At 39.9% G+C, this 20,103-nt stretch overlaps 1 protein-coding gene across 1 annotated transcript in view; it reads right to left on the bottom strand.

Moving 5' to 3' along the window:
* The window catches only part of tbc1d2b (TBC1 domain family, member 2B), a 61,106-nt gene that overhangs the window by 16,923 nt on the left and 24,080 nt on the right, over nucleotides 1-20,103 (bottom strand). The window contains 5 exon segments of the mRNA XM_055156028.1: nucleotides 1,750-1,958; nucleotides 6,179-6,369; nucleotides 10,997-11,107; nucleotides 14,646-15,083; nucleotides 19,264-19,487. Coding sequence (XP_055012003.1) covers nucleotides 1,750-1,958; nucleotides 6,179-6,369; nucleotides 10,997-11,107; nucleotides 14,646-15,083; nucleotides 19,264-19,487 — 1,173 coding nt within the window.

The following is a 20,103-nucleotide window of genomic DNA, read 5'->3' as shown; positions in this document are numbered from 1 at the left end:
GTATAAAGCATTTCTCTATCAATAATATTTTTAATATGGTTAAGGTTAAGGTTAAACTGGACTTTTTATTGTCTTTAAGTAGACAAAAGTTATTATGTTCAGATTTCCTCGTCTTTACTACTTTACAGCAAACAGTTTCTTATTCATGGAGACTTGGGCTCAACAACCAATTTGGAGAGATTTGTTAAACAATAAATGACTTTATAAAGTCACTTTTTTTGTTCTATATCAGTCTTTTGATCTGCCACAATAATGTAATAATGAATTTAAATGAAAATACCTCAAATTGAAGCTTTACTCAGCAATTTTTAGGTGAGATTAAAATGAGATTAATTAGATTAATTAATTACAGATCATAATTAATTAATCTCTAAAATTTTTTTAATCGCATGACAGCACTAAGTGTAATAATAATAAAAATAATAATAATGAAATAGTAATTATCATACAACAATCATAGAATAATAATAGAAAAGTAATTACCGTTATTAAAAAAATCTGCGGCACATAAGGACCTAATATAATATTATAATTTATTGATACCTAAATTAGTTTGCTCAGCACAAATGAATGTGTGTTTGTATTTTCAGTTTAATGTTATCACGATTTAAAACTAAAAGTGTTTCTGTTTCTTACGTTCGATTTGTTTCGTTCCGTTGTCACGTGTTCAGAAGAAGAGACCAAGACAAGACAAGACAAACCGCAAGCGAGTTAGGCCAAAAAAATAAAAATGAAAAATACTAATACTTCTGCAATTTGCACCATTTTGGCTTCAGTCACACATTTGTTTACATTTTACAGAAACGAAACTTAAAACCACATGACTCATTTGCATCAATTATAAAGCACTGACAAAAACAGCTCTTTCTTTGTCCGCTGATGTGGTTCAGCTTCTGTCGGACTTAAAAAGGACACGACTCAGTGGGATATGAGTGTTCTTTCTGTGACAGAGGGGTGTTCTGCTGATGGTGAGTCTGTTCTGTGTGTGTATCGTGTTGGAGATGGTTCATGTGAAACTTTTCAGAGATTATAAGTCTGCAGGTCGTACACACAGATCGTACAGTGATGCGGCTTCGTAGTTTACCAAAGTCGTACTAAAACATTTTGGTAATACGGTAACACTATATATACCCCGATAAAATCCTGAGAAGGTTTAACGGTATCAAAATTTGGATACTGCTGTGGGAAATATTATGTGTTGGTCATGCTAATTCACCCAATATTATGGACTTTGGAATGACAACAGGGTGGAAAACACGTATGACTATCTATAGGTCTATATAACATGTTTTTCTGTACTTTGAGTGCCATAAAGAACATGTTTTTCTGTACTTTGAGTGCCATAAAGAACATGTTTTTCTGGACTTTGAGATGCCACGAAGCAGAAAAACTGACATATGTGGACCCCGTGGCATGTTCCCACCCATGATAAGGTGCACTGGGTCAGCAGTATTGTTCATTTTCTTGCTGTTATGCTAAATCAACAAGTTAATGTTTTGTCAAGATGTAGTATAAAGCTACCCCTGATTTTGAGTTGGTCAGAGGCGTCGTTCCGGGGTGACAGTTGTACTTGGTAATCAACTTGAATCTCTCTCAATGGAAAATGCTGTAATAAAGTGGCCTGTTCTCTCGGATTCTCCATCTCCTGTGCTTCTTTTTAGGACACGCATTGAACCTTCCGAAAAAACCCACACTGCCCAACCCTAATACAGACATATTTTTTCAGAACCGTTGCTCGTCCAGACTCACCGCAGCGCACCAGACTCTTCAGTTCGGGGGAGCGGGTCAGGTTTCGGTTCATGGTTCCCGTCAGGTAGTTCTCCCACTTCACGCCCACAGACACCTCCTGGTCCGTCATCGCCAAAGTCTTCAGCTCCAGCGCGCGCACCTTCGCCACCAGCCTCTCCTCCTCTTCCTCCTCCTCCGGCACCGTCTTGAACCCGAACACGTCGTATTCACTGAAGAAAAAAAAGAAAACGGGAGAAATGGTACAGATCACATTTTATCAAGTGATTTAAAAGATTTGATCTTACGCAAAACTGATTCTTGTGAGGTTTAAGAATCCGTGTATCGTTCAATCATTCATTTTTCAATATAAAACTAAAAATAAGAAAACGAAAGAACAACTATTTTCTCCATTATTTGTCTCCAAAAACCAAAATGAAAAAACTGATAATGATTTGTTTTTTCAGTTTTCAATTTTGTGTTTAAATGAAAAATGTAAAAAAACAAATAACAACCGTTTCCTGTTTATGTGACTTAAACTGAGATGCAGGACTGAACCAGGACTGAACCAGGACTGAACCAGGACTGAACCAGGACTGAACCAGGACTGAACCAGGACTGAACCAGGACTGAACTGGTCTCAGTCCTGGTTTTGGTTCCGGTTTCAGTCCTGGTCTCGTTCCTGGTCTCGTTCCCGTTCCCGGTCTCGTTCCCGGTCTCGTTCCTGGTCTCGTTCCCGTTCCCGGTCTCGGTCCCATTCCCGTTTCCGGTCTCGGTCCCATTCCCGGTCCCATTCCCGGTCTCGGTCCCATTCCCGGTCCCGGTCTCAGTCCCGGTCCCAGTCTCAGTCCTGGTTCAGTCCGGCATCTCAAGTTAAGTCATGTAAACGACCGTTTCCCATTTATGTGGTTTTGGTTCCAGTTTCAGTCGCAGTCTCATTTCTGGTCCTGGTCTGGTCCCGGTCTGGTCCCGGTCTGGTCCCGGTCTGGTCCTGGTCTCAGTCCCGGTCTGAGTCCCGGTCTCAGTCCCGGTTCAGTCCGGCATCTCAGTTTCAGTCACATAAACGGGAAACAGTCGTTATCCGTTTTTTACATTTTTCATTTAAACACAAAATCGAAAACTGAAAAAACAAATCATTATCAGTTTTTTTTTCATTTTGGTTTTGGAGACAAATAAAGAAGAAAATTGTTGTTTTTTCATTTTAGTTTTGGTTTTATTTTGAAAACCAAATGAACAAACGATACACGGATTTTTAAGTCGTGTTATAAAGTCGTTCCCTCCTCAAAAACAGACCTGGAGTTGTGTTTTTTTTCACTCACATGTTTGAGTCTCGAGTCTAAATCTGCAGGTTTGTGTGTTAAACGTGTGAAAGAAACAAAACACAACTCCAGGTCTGTTTGTGACGAGGAAACGACATTATAACAGATCAGAAAATAGAACATGGACTCAGTAAATGCAAACAGAGTATCTCAGTGTTGTTGTGAGGAAATTTTAAAGTGGAACAATTATGGAACATTAATAATAAGTAAAACGATGGATCTGTGTGTAGATGAAGGTTAGAATATCTCTGTGGGCCTTAAACTCGTCTGTGCTCGTGTAAACAGAGAGTGGCAGGTGCAGACTTCAGATCTGGTGACAGGGACCAAAGTCTCGGTGACAAACAGCTGCACAACCACAGACACTTTTATTTAGAATTATTGATCTGAAAGTTCTGCTTTTAAAACTGGAAGCTCGAGACTCAGTGTTTTTATAGAACTCAGAGTGAAACAACAAACACGAAGAAAGAGGAAAAAGAACAGACGAGTGAGAAACTGTTTTCACACATACTGCACACGTATGAGTACAGCTGTGGAGTTGTGTAGTTGTGTGTAGTTGTGTAGTTGTGTAGAGTTGTGTACAGTTGTGTACAGTTGTGCAGAGTTGTATAGTCGCACACAGACCTGACAGTGTTGGGTTTGTACAGAGCTGTATACTGTTGTGTTCAGCTCTATATTGTTGTATACAGTTGTGTACCATTCTAATCTAGTCACATACACAGTTGTATTCAGTTGGATTAAGTTGTGTACAACTGTGTACAGTTGTGTACAGTTGTGAAGTTGTATAGTTGCACATAAACCTGACAGTGTTGGGTTTGTACAGAGCTGTATACTGTTGTGTAGTTGTATAGAGTTGTGTAGACGCACACAGACCTGACTGTGTTGGGTTTCAGCAGTAGTTGTGTGTAGTTGTGTGTAGTTGTGTGTAGTTGTGTGTAGTTGTGTGTAGTTGTGTGTAGTTGTGTGTAGTAGTTGTGTGTAGTTGTGTGTAGTTGTGTGTAGTTGTGTGTAGTTGTGTGTAGTTGTGTGTTAGTTGTGTGTAGTTGTGTGTGTCGTTGTGTGTAGTTGTGTGTAGTTGTGTGTAGTTGTGTGTGTGTGTGTGTTGTGTGTGTGTGTAGTTGTGTAGTTGTGTGTCGTTGTGTGTCGTTGTGTGTCGTTGTGTGTAGTTGTGTGTAGTTGTGTGTAGTTGTGTGTGTGTCGTTGTGTGTCGTGTGTAGTTGTGTAGTTGTGTGTTGTGTGTTGTGTGTGTGTTGTAGTTGTGTGTGTGTTTGTGTGTGTAGTTGTGTGTAGTTGTGTGTAGTTGTGTGTTGTGTGTAGTTGTGTGTAGTTGTGTGTGTGTTGTGTGTAGTTGTGTGTAGTTGTGTGTAGTTGTGTGTAGTTGTGTGTAGTTGTGTGTAGTTGTGTGTTTGTGTGTAGTTGTGTGTAGTTGTGTGTAGTTGTGTGTAGTTGTGTGTAGTTGTGTGTAGTGTAGTTGTGTGTAGTTGTGTGTCAGTTGTGTGTGTAGTTGTGTGTAGTTGTGTGTAGTTGTGTGTAGTTGTGTAGTCTCACACACACCTGACAGTGTTGGGTTTGAGCAGTAGTTGTGTGTAGTTGTGTGTAGTTGTGTGTAGTTGTGTGTAGTTGTGTGTAGTTGTGTGTAGTTGTGTGTAGTTGTGTGTCGTTGTGTGTCGTTGTGTGTCGTTGTGTGTAGTTGTGTGTAGTTGTGTGTGTTGTGTCGTTGTGTGTCGTTGTGTGTAGTTGTGTGTAGTTGTGTGTAGTTGTGTGTAGTTGTGTGTAGTTGTGTAGTTGTGTGTTGTGTGTAGTTGTGTGTTGTGTGTAGTTGTGTGTAGTTGTGTGTAGTTGTGTGTAGTTGTGTGTAGTTGTGTGTATAGTTGTGTGTAGTTGTTGTGTGTAGTTGTGTGTAGTTGTGTGTAGTTGTGTGTAGTTGTGTGTAGTTGTGTGTAGTTGTGTGTAGTTGTGTGTAGTTGTGTGTAGTTGTGTAGTTGTGTGTACGTTGTGTGTCACACACACCTGACAGTGTTGGGTTTGAGCAGTAGTTGTGTGTAGTTGTGTGTAGTTGTGTGTAGTTGTGTGTAGTTGTGTGTAGTTGTGTGTAGTTGTGTGTAGTTGTGTAGTCTCACACACACCTGACAGTGTTGGGTTTGAGCAGTAGTTGTGTGTAGTTGTGTGTAGTTGTGTAGGTGTTGTAGTCGTTGTGTGTAGTTGTGTGTAGTTGTGTGTAGTTGTGTGTAGTTGTGTGTAGTTGTTGTAGTAGTTGACAGTGTTGTGTGTTTGAGTGTAGTTGTGTGTAGTTGTGTGTCGTTGTGTGTAGTTGTGTAGTTGTTGTGTAGTTGTGTGTGTGTGTAGTTGTGTGTCGTTGTGTGTAGTTGTGTGTAGTTGTGTGTCGTTGTGTAGTCACACACACCTGACAGTGTTGGGTTTGAGCAGGAGCTGTGTGTAGTTGTGTGTAGTTGTGTGTAGTTGTGTGTAGTTGTGTGTAGTTGTGTGTAGTTGTGTGTAGTTGTGTGTGTGTCGTTGTGTAGTCTCACACACACCTGACAGTGTTGGGTTTGAGCAGTAGTTGTGTGTAGTTGTGTGTAGTTGTGTGTAGTTGTGTGTAGTTGTGTGTAGTTGTGTGTAGTTGTGTGTAGTTGTGTGTAGTTGTGTGTAGTTGTGTGTAGTTGTGTGTGTAGTTGTGTGTCGTTGTGTGTCGTTGTGTGTGTCGTTGTGTGTCGTTGTGTGTCGTTGTGTTGTCGTAGTTGTGTGTAGTTGTGTGTAGTTGTGTGTAGTTGTGTGTAGTTGTGTGTAGTTGTGTGTAGTTGTGTGTCGTTGTGTGTAGTTGTGTGTAGTTGTGTGTAGTTGTTGTGTGTAGTGTAGTTGTGTGTAGTTGTGTGTAGTTGTGTGTCGTTGTGTGTAGTTGTGTGTAGTTGTGTGTAGTTGTGTGTAGTTGTGTGTGTAGTTGTGTGTTAGTTGTGTGTTGTTGTGTGTAGTTGTGTGTAGTTGTGTGTAGTTGTGTGTAGTTGTGTGTAGTTGTGTGTAGTTGTGTGTAGTTGTGTGTGTGTAGTTGTGTGTAGTTGTGTGTGTTGTGTGTTGTGTGTAGTTGTGTGTCGTTGTGTGTAGTTGTGTGTCGTTGTGTGTCGTTGTGTAGTCTCACACACCTGACAGTGTTGGGTTTGAGCAGGAGCTGGTCGTGCTCGGGTCCTTCTCCCTGCAGCGCGTCCTCCAACAGTCTGGAGATCACCTCTCGAGCTGGACTCTGCTCGGAGCCGCACACCGGAGTCTTCACCTCCTGCAGCAGCACCAGGTATTTACTCTCCACCTGACACAGCTTCGCCTCCAGAGCCGTGCACTGCAGAAACACACACAACACACACAACTACATCAACACAAACACACACACACACTAGGGTCGTCCTGATCCGATCACGGACTGCGGACTCTGACATTATGTGCCGATCAGGTATAGAGGCTTTGCACCATCACGTGACCCTATAGCAACAGTACCTACGCCGCCATGACACCGGGAACGATATGTCATTGACTTCAGCAGCATTGGAGAAACATGGGAAGGTTTTGTTGTGTATTTAGTTGTTCTAGACCAGGAGTGTCAAACTCATTTTGGTCTGGGGGTCGTATCCAACCGACTTTGATCCTAAAGGGGCCGGATCAGAAAACTCATGTCATATAAACCTTAAAAATAACAATAAGTTTAAATATTTGTGCAGGGAAACACAAATCTATTACAGAAATCTTTTTTAATTGATGAACTCTTTGTTTTACAAAATATTATAATATTATGAACAACCTGAAACTTTAAGAAAAATACAATTTCAACACAAAGTTTTAACATGAACTTGTCTGTAAACAGGAATAAGTCAATTTTTGTTGTAAAATCCTGCACTCGGCTCCACTTTTCTCATGTTGGACATTTTTCTGATGAGGGTGTCACGGTCAACAGTCAAAACGATCGTCCTTTAAGAGCGTTTGGAAAGAGACAAGTCTTCATTTGTGCTGCTCTGGTGGGAGGGGCCACGTACAGAGACGCTGGAGACGCTGCTGTGATAAACACCACAGAAAATTAACAAGATTTTAATAGAAAATATAATTAAAATATTTTAGTAGAAAATCAGCCGAGGGCCAGATTAAAGGTCTTGGAGGGCCGGATCTGGCCCCCGGGCCGTATGTTTGACACCTGTGGTCTAGACGCTCTGAACGGGATAAAATGAATCGTTTCTTCACTGTTCCTCTGGAAATGACTCATCAGGATCAAACAAGGGAATTATCAGAAAAAAACGGGAATTATGTCTAGAGAACATAAACCGTGAAGAGATTTCCAATGTTACCATCAAGACACACTCACGTCACTTTCATCAAGGTGTTTACTATTTAAATTGTTTCATAGTTTATTTAATGAGAGAAGCACATTTACTGAACTAAAATGTAAAAAGAAAACATTTGCAGTGTGAGTGGCAGTAGAAACTGTATGTTCCAGCACATATAAACATGTCACTCGTCGTAGGACCATGTTTTCTTTATTGTCTTGTTTATCCACAACTGTGTCTTCTAGAATTAATCGCTTTTTGTGAGTGGATCTTTTTAACGTTGGCGAGGATCTTTTCATGGTCGATTCCTTCGAGGTTCGACTCACAGATTCTTCGACTCGTGCGTCATGTTGATCACAGGAGCCCAGTGTGGGTTCGTTGAATCATAAACTAGTGCAGGTTTTCCTGGATAAATTAATGACATTTTAGTTTCAGTAAATGTGCTTCTCTCATTAAATAAACTATGAAACAATTTAAATAGCAAATACCTTGATGAAACTTCATGTGTCTTGATGGTAACATTGGAAATCTCTTCGTGGTTTATGTTCTCTAGACATAATCCGCGTCTTTTTTCGATAATTCGATTGTTTGATCCTGATGAGTCATTTTCCAGAGGAACAGTGAAGAAACGAATTTCGTTATGTCCCTTTCAGAGCGTCTAGAACAACCAAATACACAACAAAACCTGCCCATGTTTCTCCGATGCTGCTGAAGTCAATGACATATCGTGTCCGGTGTCATGGCGGCGTAGTTACCGTTGCTATAGGGGTCACGTGACGGTGCAAAGCCTCTATTGGTTCGTATATAACACACAGGACACGACACTTTTGTTTTTTTTTTCTTTTAACTGCGGCGTAGGATTTGCGCCTGCTGTACTAGAGACGCACTCGCTCTGGGACGTCGCACGGCGCTGTTTGTTTGTACGTTGCGTAGCGGAGTTTTTGGCGGAGAGCGTGGGAACAGAGACGTGCAGTGTTTATTGAGAGTGGGACCGATGTTGCGGTGCAGGGGGGGAGGGGAGAGAGGCTGTGGGGGCTTCTGTCAACTCGTTTTTATTTGGTAAGATTTTGTTTTATTTGGATTTCGTAGACGAGCCTAAATGTTTCAAATATAACNACCGTGAAGAGATTTCCAATGGTTACCATCAAGACAGACTCACGTCACTTTCATCAAGGTGTTTACTATTTAAATTGTTTCATAGTTTATTTAATGAGAGAAGCACATTTACTGAACTAAAATGTAAAAAGAAAACATTTGCAGTGTGAGCGGCAGTAGAAACTGTATGTTCCAGCACATATAAACATGTCACTCGTCGTAGGACCATGTTTTCTTTATTGTCTTGTTTATCCACAACTGTGTCTTCTAGAATTAATCGCTTTTTGTGAGTGGATCTTTCTAACGTTGGCGAGGATCTTTTCATGGCCGATTCCTTCGAGGTTCGACTCACAGACTCTTCGACTCGTGCGTCATGTTGATCACAGGAGCCCAGTGTGGGTTCGTTGAATCATAAACTAGTGCAGGTTTTCCTGGATAAATTTATGACATTTTAGTTCAGTAAATGTGCTTCTCTCATTAAATAAACTATGAAACAATTTAAATAGCAAATACCTTGATGAAACTTCGTGTGTCTTGATGGTAACATTGGAAATCTCTTCGTGGTTTATGTTCTCTAGACATAATCCGCGTCTTTTTTCGATAATTCGATTGTTTGATCCTGATGAGTCATTTCCAGAGGAACAGTGAAGAAACAATTCGTTATGTCCCTTTCAGAGCGTCTAGAACAACCAAATACACAACAAAACCTGCCCATGTTTCTCCGATGCTGCTGAAGTCAATGACATATCGTGTCCGGTGTCATGGCGGCGTAGTTACCGTTGCTATAGGGTCACGTGACGGTGCAAAGCCTCTATTGGTTCGTATATAACACACAGGACACGACACTTTTGTTTTTTTTTTCTTTTAACTGCGGCGTAGGATTTGCGCCTGCTGTACTAGAGACGCACTCGCTCTGGGACGTCGCACGGCGCTGTTTGTTTGTACGTTGCGTAGCGGAGTTTTTGGCGGAGAGCGTGGGAACAGAGACGTGCAGTGTTTATTGAGAGGTGGGACCGATGTTGCGGTGCAGGGGAGGGGAGAGAGGCTGTGGGGCTTCTGTCAACTCGTTTTTATTTGGTAAGATTTTGTTTTATTTGGATTTCGTAGACGAGCCTAAATGTTTCAAATATAACGCACGTGTAAACATATAATATCAAATATACAAAGTGTAGATTGTGCAGAGTCGAGTTTCAGGTCTGATCTGGTTCTGGTCTGGTTCCTGTTTTGTCCAGTTCATCAAGTTTACTAAGTTACACATTCCAAGACCAGACTGTGAAAGGTCAAGATTCAGACATTTGATTTTTCACAAGTTCAGCCCAAATACAACAAATGAAATCAACACAATCTGATCCTCCACGTCCTGGATCTGATTCTTTGCCATGTTTTATAGAAGAATTGGATCAGGACTCGGTATCGGCAGCAGCGTTGGGGAGTAACAGATTACATGTACTGGACTTATGTAATCAGAGTACAAATTATGAGTAACTGTATTCAGTTACAGTTACTGTTTCAGTGAGTGGTAATTGGATTACAGTTACTTTGTTGAAATAAATAGATTACACTGCAGTAGTTTCCTGATTTTACATTTTGGGCTGTATCCCCCCCCTTTTTTTTTTTTTTTTTTTTTTTTTTTTCGTAATTCCACTCATTGCCGGACACTAAACCAGGTCTAAAACCAAGTCTAAACCAGGTCTAAACCCAGGTCTAAACCCAGGTCTAAACCAGGTCTAAACCAGGTCTAAACCCAGGTCTAAATCCAGGTCTAAACCAGGTCTAAACTAGGTCTAAAACCAAGTCTAAAACCAAGTCTAAACCCAGGTCTAAACCCAGGTCTAAACTAGGTCTAAATCAGGTCTAAACCAGGTCTAAAAAAGCAGGTCTAAACTAGGTCTAAACTAGGTCTAAACTAGGTCTAAACCAGGTCTAAACCAGGTCTAAAACCAGGTCTAAACCAGGTCTAAAACCAGGTCTAAAAGGTCTAAAACCAGGTCTAAACCAGGTCTAAAACAGGTCTAAAACCAGGTCTTAAAACCAGGTCTAAACCAGGTCTAAACCAGGTCTAAACCAGGTCTAAACCAGGTCTAAACCAGGTCTAAACCAGGTCTAAACCAGGTATACGCCAGGATTTAACAGGTCTAAACTCTGCCCCGTGGACCGTGTCTCCTCCTCTTCTTCTATCAATAATATTTCTAATACGATTAAGGAAAGTCTGGGCTTTATATTTTCTTTTATCAGACAAAACTTCTTATGTGAAGATTTCCTCGTCTTTGTTTCTCTACAGCAAATCAAGTAATCCAAAGTAATCAGATTACATTACTCACTTGAAGTAATTTAATGGATTCTGTTACAAACTACATTTTGGTGTATGTAATCTGTAATCTGTAGGGGATTACATTTTAAAAGTCACCTTCCCAACACTGATCGGCAGATACTCAAACTCAAATGACTCTGACAAAAACACACATTCAAACATACAAATATGAACACAAATGTCAGAGTGGAGAGTGGAGAGCGTCTGCAGTCACACTTCAGTCACACTTCCTCTTTCAGAAGCGTTACCTTTGCTTCCAGGGCTCTCTCTCTGCTCTCCGAGTTCCGGCGTAAAACCGTCAGCTCCAGAATCTCTTTGTTCAGAAACTTGTTTTGCGTTTTGTAGCCCTGAAGACTGTCCTGAAATACACAGAAAATAAAACGGTTTAAGTCAAAAACCAAAGAGACTGAGAGCAGAAATGACAGAGTATCAGAAACACCTGCACTGGTTTAACTGAGATCTAAATTTCTTATAAATAATATCTGTTTTTTTATTCAGACAAAATGACTCTTTTCACCGTGCTGCACAAACACGGAGCATCACAGACCTTTTTCACAATGACAGGAAGTGCAGTGATGTAGGTAAACGTCACTTGCGTTAATGGTTTTCTGTGTCAAAATGTGTGTGTAAATGTGTGTGTAAATGTGTCGTTTTCTCCAGCAGCTTCATAAATCTGCCCCATCACCAAATCTTCAACCAACAAACTCCACAAAGGATAAACATTCTAACATGAACAATTTATCCACAACTAAATATTTATTGAAAAATTCCAACAACATCTGCATGTTTTCTCTTTTTTCGAGATAAGAAAAGGTTTAACATTACATATTAAAATAAATGTTTAATAATAGTTTTGCTTAAACATTGAATCCAGAACAAGCAGAATATAAAATAATAACAACATTTTAAATAAATAATGTCTCTATAGGCGAGTTTCATTGTTGACAAAAGTGCGCGTTGCATGCTGGGAATTATTTTGGTCGGCGGCAAGAAACACTAATTCAACATGACGGACGGAGCGAGAAAGCACGTAAAGGGTATTGATCCCGGTTATTTATCCACTCTAACGGCAGAGGACCCAAGACCATTTGACCAGAAATTGGTCATAAGCATCGACGGACGACAAATCACCCTTTTCAACCCCGACAAAAGGTGGACAAACCAAATTTCTGGTCAGAATCGCCAACTACCTGGACAAATATTCACTTGGGCGACATCCACAATGACTTGGTGGAAACTCCTGGGCCATTCACAGCAGAAAAGATGAAAACCTCCAAGAGTCTCGATGTGTTGTTGAACTTGTTGGAGTCCACGGTTTGTTAGGATCTTCTACGTTTGCTCTGCGGATGTTTGAAAGTCGTTTAATTCACCGTTAGTGGTTCTTTTCACTCAGAATACGAAAAAGACATTTTCCTTCTTCCGTGTTTCTATTTGTGCATCCGATAATGCAGCAGGAATTTACCATTATCGAGGATAAATACACGAGGTTACGCACTGTGTTTGACGCTACCGTGTTTCTTGCCTCCGACCAAAATATTTCCCAGCAGCAACGCGGGCTTTTAATAACAATGACGTCAGCTGAAACTCGCCTATAGTCTATCCGTCACCAGCGGGCAGCTCTAATACACATTTGACATGATCTCATGGGCCAAATATAATTATACTGCGAGCCAAATTTGGTCCCTGGGCCTGAGTTTGACATGTGTGATGCCGATATTAGCACAGACAGAGATTTGTGCAGTGATCTGTGAACATCTGTAGCATTTAAACTGCACCATCACACATGTCAAACTCAGGCCCAGGGACCAAATTTGGCTCGTGATATAATTATATTTGGCCCGTGAGATCATGTCAAATCTGTATTAGAGCTGCACACCGCACACAGATCGACTATAGAGACATTTATTTATTTAAAATGTTGTTATTATTTTATATTCTGCTTGTTCTGGATTCAGTGTTTAAACAAAACTATTATTAAACATTTATTTTTAATAAGAAAAGGTTTAACATTACACATCTCGAAAGAAGAGAAAACATGCAGATGGTGTTGAAATAAATATTTAGTTTGGCCCATGACTTAGTCCCAGTTTTTATTTTTGGCCTCTGTGAATTTGAGTTTGACACCTCTGGTTTAGGTCATGACATTGATTTTTAATTTTAATTGTAGAATCTAGTCTGAGTGAACAAGTTCCTTCTGTTTTATTCATGACCGTAACATTAGTTTTGTTCAGTTTGTCACTAATGCATCATCGTTGTTGTTTTCTTCAGGTTTTGGTCTTTCTTCTCTTGATATTTGTGGATAAATTGTTCATGTTAGAATGTTTCTCCTTTGTGGAGTTTGTTGGTTGAAGATTTGGTGATGTGGCAGATTTATGAAGCTGCTGGAGAAAACGACACACATTTACACACACACACACATTTACACACACATTTATACACACATTCAACCACACATTTACACACACATTTAACCACAGAAAACCATTAACCTCAGTGATGTTTACCTACATCGTGGCACTTCCGGTTGCTGTGAAAAAGTTCTATTGTACCTTGTAATTATCATCTATAATGTAAACATATATTCACATTTTTCAAACCTTCAAAACAATGAAGGGTTTGAAAAATGTGAATATATGTTGTTTATAATAAAAATGTCTCATAATCCAGCAAAAAAAAAGAGTTAAATAAAAACCAAGAGCGAACTTTTACTGTAATTTGTCAAACAAGGATTTAAACTGAAACGTCTGCAACAGTTCAGAAAGTTAATTTGCTATTAATTTGTTTCATAGATTTTTCAAAGCTGTCAAATATTTTACAGTAAATATTAAGTCTGCGGGAAAAATGAATAAGAAATCATCACTGTTGAGCTTCATTTTAAACACATTTAAACCAATATTTTGACTTATTAAAACATTTAACAGGTTTAGAATTACTGTTGTTCCTGATCAAGCAGAAGTAAACAACAAGGCCAAAACTTCAAGTTAATTCATCTGATATAAAAATGTATTGAACAGATACATATGTACTCTAGTTTATGAAACTGTTGACCTTTTTTCTGTACCATTTTTGGTTCTAAAGTTCCATATGTTTTAAACAGACCATGTATGAAACATGGAACAAAAATTATTTCCCAAATTTCACCTGCAAATCATGTAAATAAATGGATGTATTTCATCATATCTTGTGTTATTCCATCTTTGAACTGTTGATGAAGGAACATGATTTTTAAAAAAAATAAAAATTTATTTAAAATGATAAAAATTTGCTTGGAAGGACTGACATATCTTATAGAAATAGTTTCTTTTCATTTTGAAGTAATATTAAAGTATTCAGAAGAAAAAAACTGACAAATTATTTTAAAATCCTGCACCTTCTACTTGTTTGCACAATTTTCCCTCCGTTACTTTTCCCTCCGTTACCATGACCTTTCTTAATAAAAAATCTCATTAGTCAAAAAGTAAGAGGTTTTTCAACCTAATCTTGTACCATATGGTAGAAAACTATATGAAGCAAATATTCAAACCAGTTTGTTAAGGATATGTAAGTGAGAACCAAGAGTTATCACTGTTTGGATTTATTGACCAAAAAGTGCTGCATATTTCATTCCCTCCGTTACCGACATGAGTTTTTTTATTTTTTTGTCAACAACTTGAAAGAATCTCACAGGTTTAACTTGACCCTGTTGGAGTGTAACTCTTTCCTACATTCTGATACTTTACTTATTTCAAAAGTTCCTCTAGTTTCTGAATAAGAGACATTTGAATGTCAAAAATCTGCCCCCGTTTCCCTCCGTTACCACTTGACCGAACCCAGTTACTTTATGTATTTGTTTTTCTAAATATTTAATCAACCGTGTGAGAATAACATTGTGTGTAAAATCCAAACAGAGCGGAGCACCTTGAGGATGTCCACTTCGTTCTGGTCCCTGGTGAAGGGGGGGGACCCGGGTTCGCTGTGCCCGCCCTCCGAGCTCTGTTCCTGGGACAGTTTCATGATGACCTCGTCCTTGGCCTGGATGGTCTCCATGAGCATCCCCAGCTGCTCGTTCATCTCCCCGACTTTGAGCTTCAGCCCCTTCAGCTCCTTCTGCAGACTGTCCTTCTCCAGAGCCAGACGCTCCATGTGTCCACACAGAGACTGGATCTGCGCGTCTCTGTCCTGCAGGAGGCGCTCCAGCTGGGACGGGGCCTCCGGAGCGACGGCGGGGGGGGGCTCCGGGTGCTCGGGGGCGGGCGAGTTCGGGTCCGACGGAGCGGAGGTCTGAGGTCCTCGTCGTAAAGCCTGCCAGTCACACTGAGAGGTCCGGAGGGTCTGCTGCAGAAGCCTCACCAGCTCCTAAACGTTTACAACAACAAGAATTATAAAGGAAAGAACAATCACTTAAAGAGCATATATAAGTGTTAAACTATTCTCTGATCTCTGTTCTAATGTCGTTTCCTCGTCACTAAAAGATCTGGAGTTTTGTTTTGCTTCATTCTCATGTTTTTGGGTTCTTTCACACCGACATCAGTTGTTGCACCAAACGTTCCAACCAAACCAGAAGCTCTTAGTTGGGTTTGTTTTCGTTGGTGTAAAAGCTTCAGTCACACTCGGATCTGCACTAAATCAAGGGACTGAGACCTCAAAAAAAAATAGGTGATCTCGGTCTGCTTGACATCGCAACAAATACAAAACTCTGTAGGTCCAATCAATCCGTGTGTCAGTCGTTCATTTCGTTTTTCAATATAAAAAAAACAAAAATAAGAAAATGAAATAACAACTGTTTTCTTCATTATTTGTATCCAAAACCAAAATGAAAAAAACATAACGATTTGTTTTTACAGTTTTCAGTTTTTGTGTTTAAATGAAAAATGGAAAAAACAGATAATGGTCGGTTTTCCCTTTACGTGACTTAAACTGTGATGCCGGACAGAACCAGGACTAAAACAGGACAAAATCAGGACTAAACTGTTTTCAATCCTGGTCTGGTCCCAGTCTCGGTCCCGGCCTCGGCCTGCTCCCGGGTCTCTGTCCCGGTCTCTGTCCCGGTCTCCTGTCCCGTCTCTGTCCCGGTCTCTGTCCCGGTCTCTGTCCCGGTCTCTGTCCCGGTCCTGTCCTGGTCTCTGTCCTGGTTCAGTCCTGGTTCAGTCCTGGTTCAGTCCTGGTTCAGTCCTGGTTTAGTCCTGGTTCAGTCCTGGTTTAGTCCTGGTTCAGTCCGGCATCGCAGTTAAAGTCACATAAACAGGAAACATTTTTTCCATTTTTCACTTAAACACAAAATTGAAAACTGAAAAAAACAAATCATTATCTGTTTTTTTTTTGGTTTTTTTTGGTTTTGGACACAAATAATGAAGAAAACAGTTGTTTTTATCATTTTCTTATTTTTGGTTTTATATTGAAAAACAAATGAACGAATGATGCACAGGTTCCTCTGGCCCCGGGAGGCAGAGGTCGACTCTGTGGGGAGACGGTGCATCTCGGCTTCACTTCTGAGGGGTCTGGTGTGCGGGAGAACCTCAGCCTCCCTGAGCCACGTGCAGTCGAACCCGCTGTGTTCACGAGCCTTGGAATAAATGTCACTCGGACCAATTTTAGTTGGTTATCCGGTGTGAAACCAAACTGGAGTCTAGATGCTACATAAGAACTATTTTATTGCCTGGTGTGGCCCAAATAATCAAACTATCGAGGTGAAAGCTCCATGACACACAAATCTTGCAGTATTAAGCAGAGTTCTCTGTAAAACAGAAAGTGCTCCACTGTGTGTTTAAACTCCATTTACTAGAATCATCTGGATGATTTCAGCCCTGGAACTATCAAACTCTACTGAAGTGAAAGTAAAAGGAGCTGACTCATGACATCACGAGGTGGAACAGATTTGTACTGTTTTGGAAACATAGACAGATTAAAAGTAAAAAAATACTATATAATAAAACACAACTCCAGGTCTGTTTTTGATGAGACAACAACATTAGAACATGATTTAAAGCTCACAAGAGTCACTTTTGTGTAATATGGGAGCTTTGATACAAAATCTATCTCAGAGTTTACAACAAAATCATAAAAATGTCTCGTGTGAGTTTGCCGTGTTTTGTTTCTTCACTTATTTCATAATCCTTCATATTGCTCACAGCATTATTGGTTCATGGGAAATTTTTATGAAACTGGCTTCCTTCCCTTTTAGTGGTTTGTTGTACTACTCAAGAAATACAACTTTCAACTTCCAGATACATATTTGTGTTCGCAAAAATGTGATTTAAGATCCCACATGACACCGTTTTCTGATCTGGGTTATTATGTTGTTTCCTCATCACAAACAGACCTGGAGTTGTGTTTTTTTTTTTTTGTTTCATTCACATGTTTAACACACAAACCCTGAACATTTAGGCTGAGTTCTTCACTCAAATGGAAAACACGCTGTTCCACCTTGTGATGTCATCATGTGGTGATACAGGAAGATCTCCACCGTGTTTTTAAACTCCACACACCTTCACTAGGATCATTTCAGCCGTGGATTTGCCGATCTCAACTGAACTAAAGGTAAAAAGGAGGTGTTAACTTGAAAACTACCGCTTCATGACATCACAAGGTGGAACAGAGCATTTTGAGCTTTGGAGATGTAGACAGACGATCAGACTTTAAAATAAACTTTATCTTCTAAACTGGAACGTTCTGCCCCTCAACGTCCAAACAGCCCCACAGTGGAGGGTTTTAATCTCATTTAAAGACCCACTTTTATTCTGTGGCTTTTAACACTGTGTGAGTTGTGTGCTCCTCTGTGTAATTTTATTTTATTTTTTATGTATTTATTTTATTTATATGTATTATTTATATTATATTTATTTATATTTATTTATTTTATATTTATTTTTTATTTTATTTTATATTTATTTATTTATTTTTCATTTATTTATAGTTTTTTATCTATTTTATTTTTTAGCATTGCTTTCATGTACTGATTTTATTATTTTTGTTCATTGATTTTATTATTATTATTATTATTTTATTTATTGATTCTATTGGTTTCCTCATGGTTGAAACATAATTGTGCTGATAGTTTTTAAACTAACTAAAGAAACTGTCTTGTTTATAAAATGTGCTATACAAATAAAGTTGGATTGGATTAAATAAGTAGCAAAAAAGACAGCAGGTATCATACAATTACGCCTTATTTGACACTTTCTGTCTTTTTTTACTACTTAGTTAGAATTTATTATTACCATTTATAGAGTGACAAGATTTTCTAAATTCTAAACTGGGACACACCAGGGTTGGGATGGTGAAAATAGTGAAAAGAGCGTGAAATATTGTGGATTCCTGAGGAGCTTCTGTTGCTGGATGTTTTTGCTTTATTGTCATTCACAAACACATGGATTTCTGTATTTTGGCAAAACAAATGACAATTTATGCTCCTCTTTACAGTTGTCAGGATCAGATTCGTCAAAAATTGTGATAGTCCTGTTTTAGTCCCAGTTTAGACCTGATGTAGTCCTGGTTTAGTCTTAGTTTAGTCCTGGTTTAGATCAAATTGGTGTCAAAATTTGGACACGTGGGACATTTCTCGTGTAAAACTTGGACAAATCACTAGTTTTGAATAAATCTGCTGGGACAGGGGACACTGGACTCAAAACTGGGACTGTCCTGGGTAAACAGGAACGTCTGGTCACCCTAACCCAGGGGTGGGCAAACTACGGCCCGGGGACCATACGCGACACGCCGAACTTTAATAATAAAAATAATGATAATAATAATAATAATTCTGTGTTTTAAAAGTCATTTCAGTAAATAGTAAATACCGTGGGACTCGAAAGACACATATTTTGTGTTATGTTTTTTAATAATTTTCAATTACGGGATATTTTAACAACATGGAATATGTTTTCTACATATCCCATGTTATAGTCCAATGAGATTCATTTGGTCTTTGGTCCATCTCGTCCTGTAAACCGGGACGAGGGGCTTTTTTACTCTCACACACCTGGGATGCTGTCCTGAGGAAGTGGGACTGCAGGTGGCGCTGTCGTCCTGCCTCCACCGGTAGGAAGACAGCGCCAAAACCTGTTTAAATCATCTGACCAGACACGTCACAGCAACATCACGTGACTCTGAGGAAGACGCTAGTGAGCAGTCGAAACTGTCCGGTATGAAATAACACTCTGGGTCTGAAAAAAAGAACCTAATAACATATCCCATGTTATGTTTTTCTCTTATGAGGTGGTTTACCAGAAAACCTCCATGAATTTGCTCCTGGTCCAGTCCTTCCGTCACATCTTAGAACCCTTTGTGTCCCATGAGTCAAAAAGTTTTCTCACCTCAACCCTAACCATTTATATTTTTACTCTTTATTATTATGTTATATTGTGATGTGTGATGAGCTCTCGTGTCCCAATAATTTCCCTTGTGGATCAATAATGTTTGTCAAGGTCAAAGTCTAATAATAAAGAGTGACTCAAACATGTGTGAATGAAACAAAACACAACTCCAGGTCTGTTTTTGACGAGGGAACAACATTAGAACATGACCAAACTCGGGTCTGGACCTTGTGTGTGAGCAGCTCCTCTCTGAGCTGCGTCTGCTCCTGCTGCAGTCGGCACAGCTCCTCCTGCTGGTTCTGGAGGCGCTGCTGCAGGTCCACGGGTCGGCTGCCGTTACACTCCACAGACATGTCCGCACTGCCCCGCCCCGGTCGCCCCGGCAGCAGCGGACGCTTATTCCGACTGGAGTTACGCCCGAAGTCAAAGGGGAACGTCGAGCCGAAGGAATCTACAACACAACCAGAAATATGTCCAGAAATATCCAGAAAAAGTAAAAATAAAGATATACTGTATTTTTTGGACTATAAGGGGCACTTTTTTTCATGGTTTGGGTGTTTCTGGTGCGACTTCTATATTAAAATGTTTTTCGTGAAGTGTGGAGAGGTTCTAGTCTTGTGTGTGAGTATCTGCTGCTCCTGTTCCTCCTTTACCACTGTCCCTTCACTCTACTGCGCATGTCTCCTGCAGAAAGAGCCTCTGTCCTGTCTGTATCATGTCAGTCGATCGCACCATTACTTCTGCACCACTGAACAATTTAACGTTTAAACAAACTTATAAAGACAAAGACTGAGAAGACTGAACACAAATGCCCCCAAAAACAAAATCAGATTTTGCAGATTACCGTATTTTGCCCACTGTAGGGCACTCTGGATTATAAGGCGCACACTCTTTTTTGGATGAAATTAAAGGCTTTTAAGTGCGCCCTATAGTGTGGAAAATACGGTCGTGAAATCTGCAGCTGAAAACGGTAATCGAGCAGCAGAAAAAAATGGCTCGACTCTTTGCCTAGAGCCAAAAAATAACCAAAAAAGTTCCCAGTAGTGCAAAGAAAAAGTACACACAGT

Source organism: Boleophthalmus pectinirostris, unplaced genomic scaffold, assembly GCF_026225935.1.
Source record: "Boleophthalmus pectinirostris isolate CB_2022bp ecotype Guang Dong unplaced genomic scaffold, ASM2622593v1 HiC_scaffold_2, whole genome shotgun sequence".
Taxonomy (NCBI): Eukaryota; Metazoa; Chordata; class Actinopteri; order Gobiiformes; family Gobiidae; genus Boleophthalmus; species Boleophthalmus pectinirostris.
Note: the sequence above shows the minus strand (reverse complement) of the source record. Positions and strands in the feature narration are given on the sequence as shown.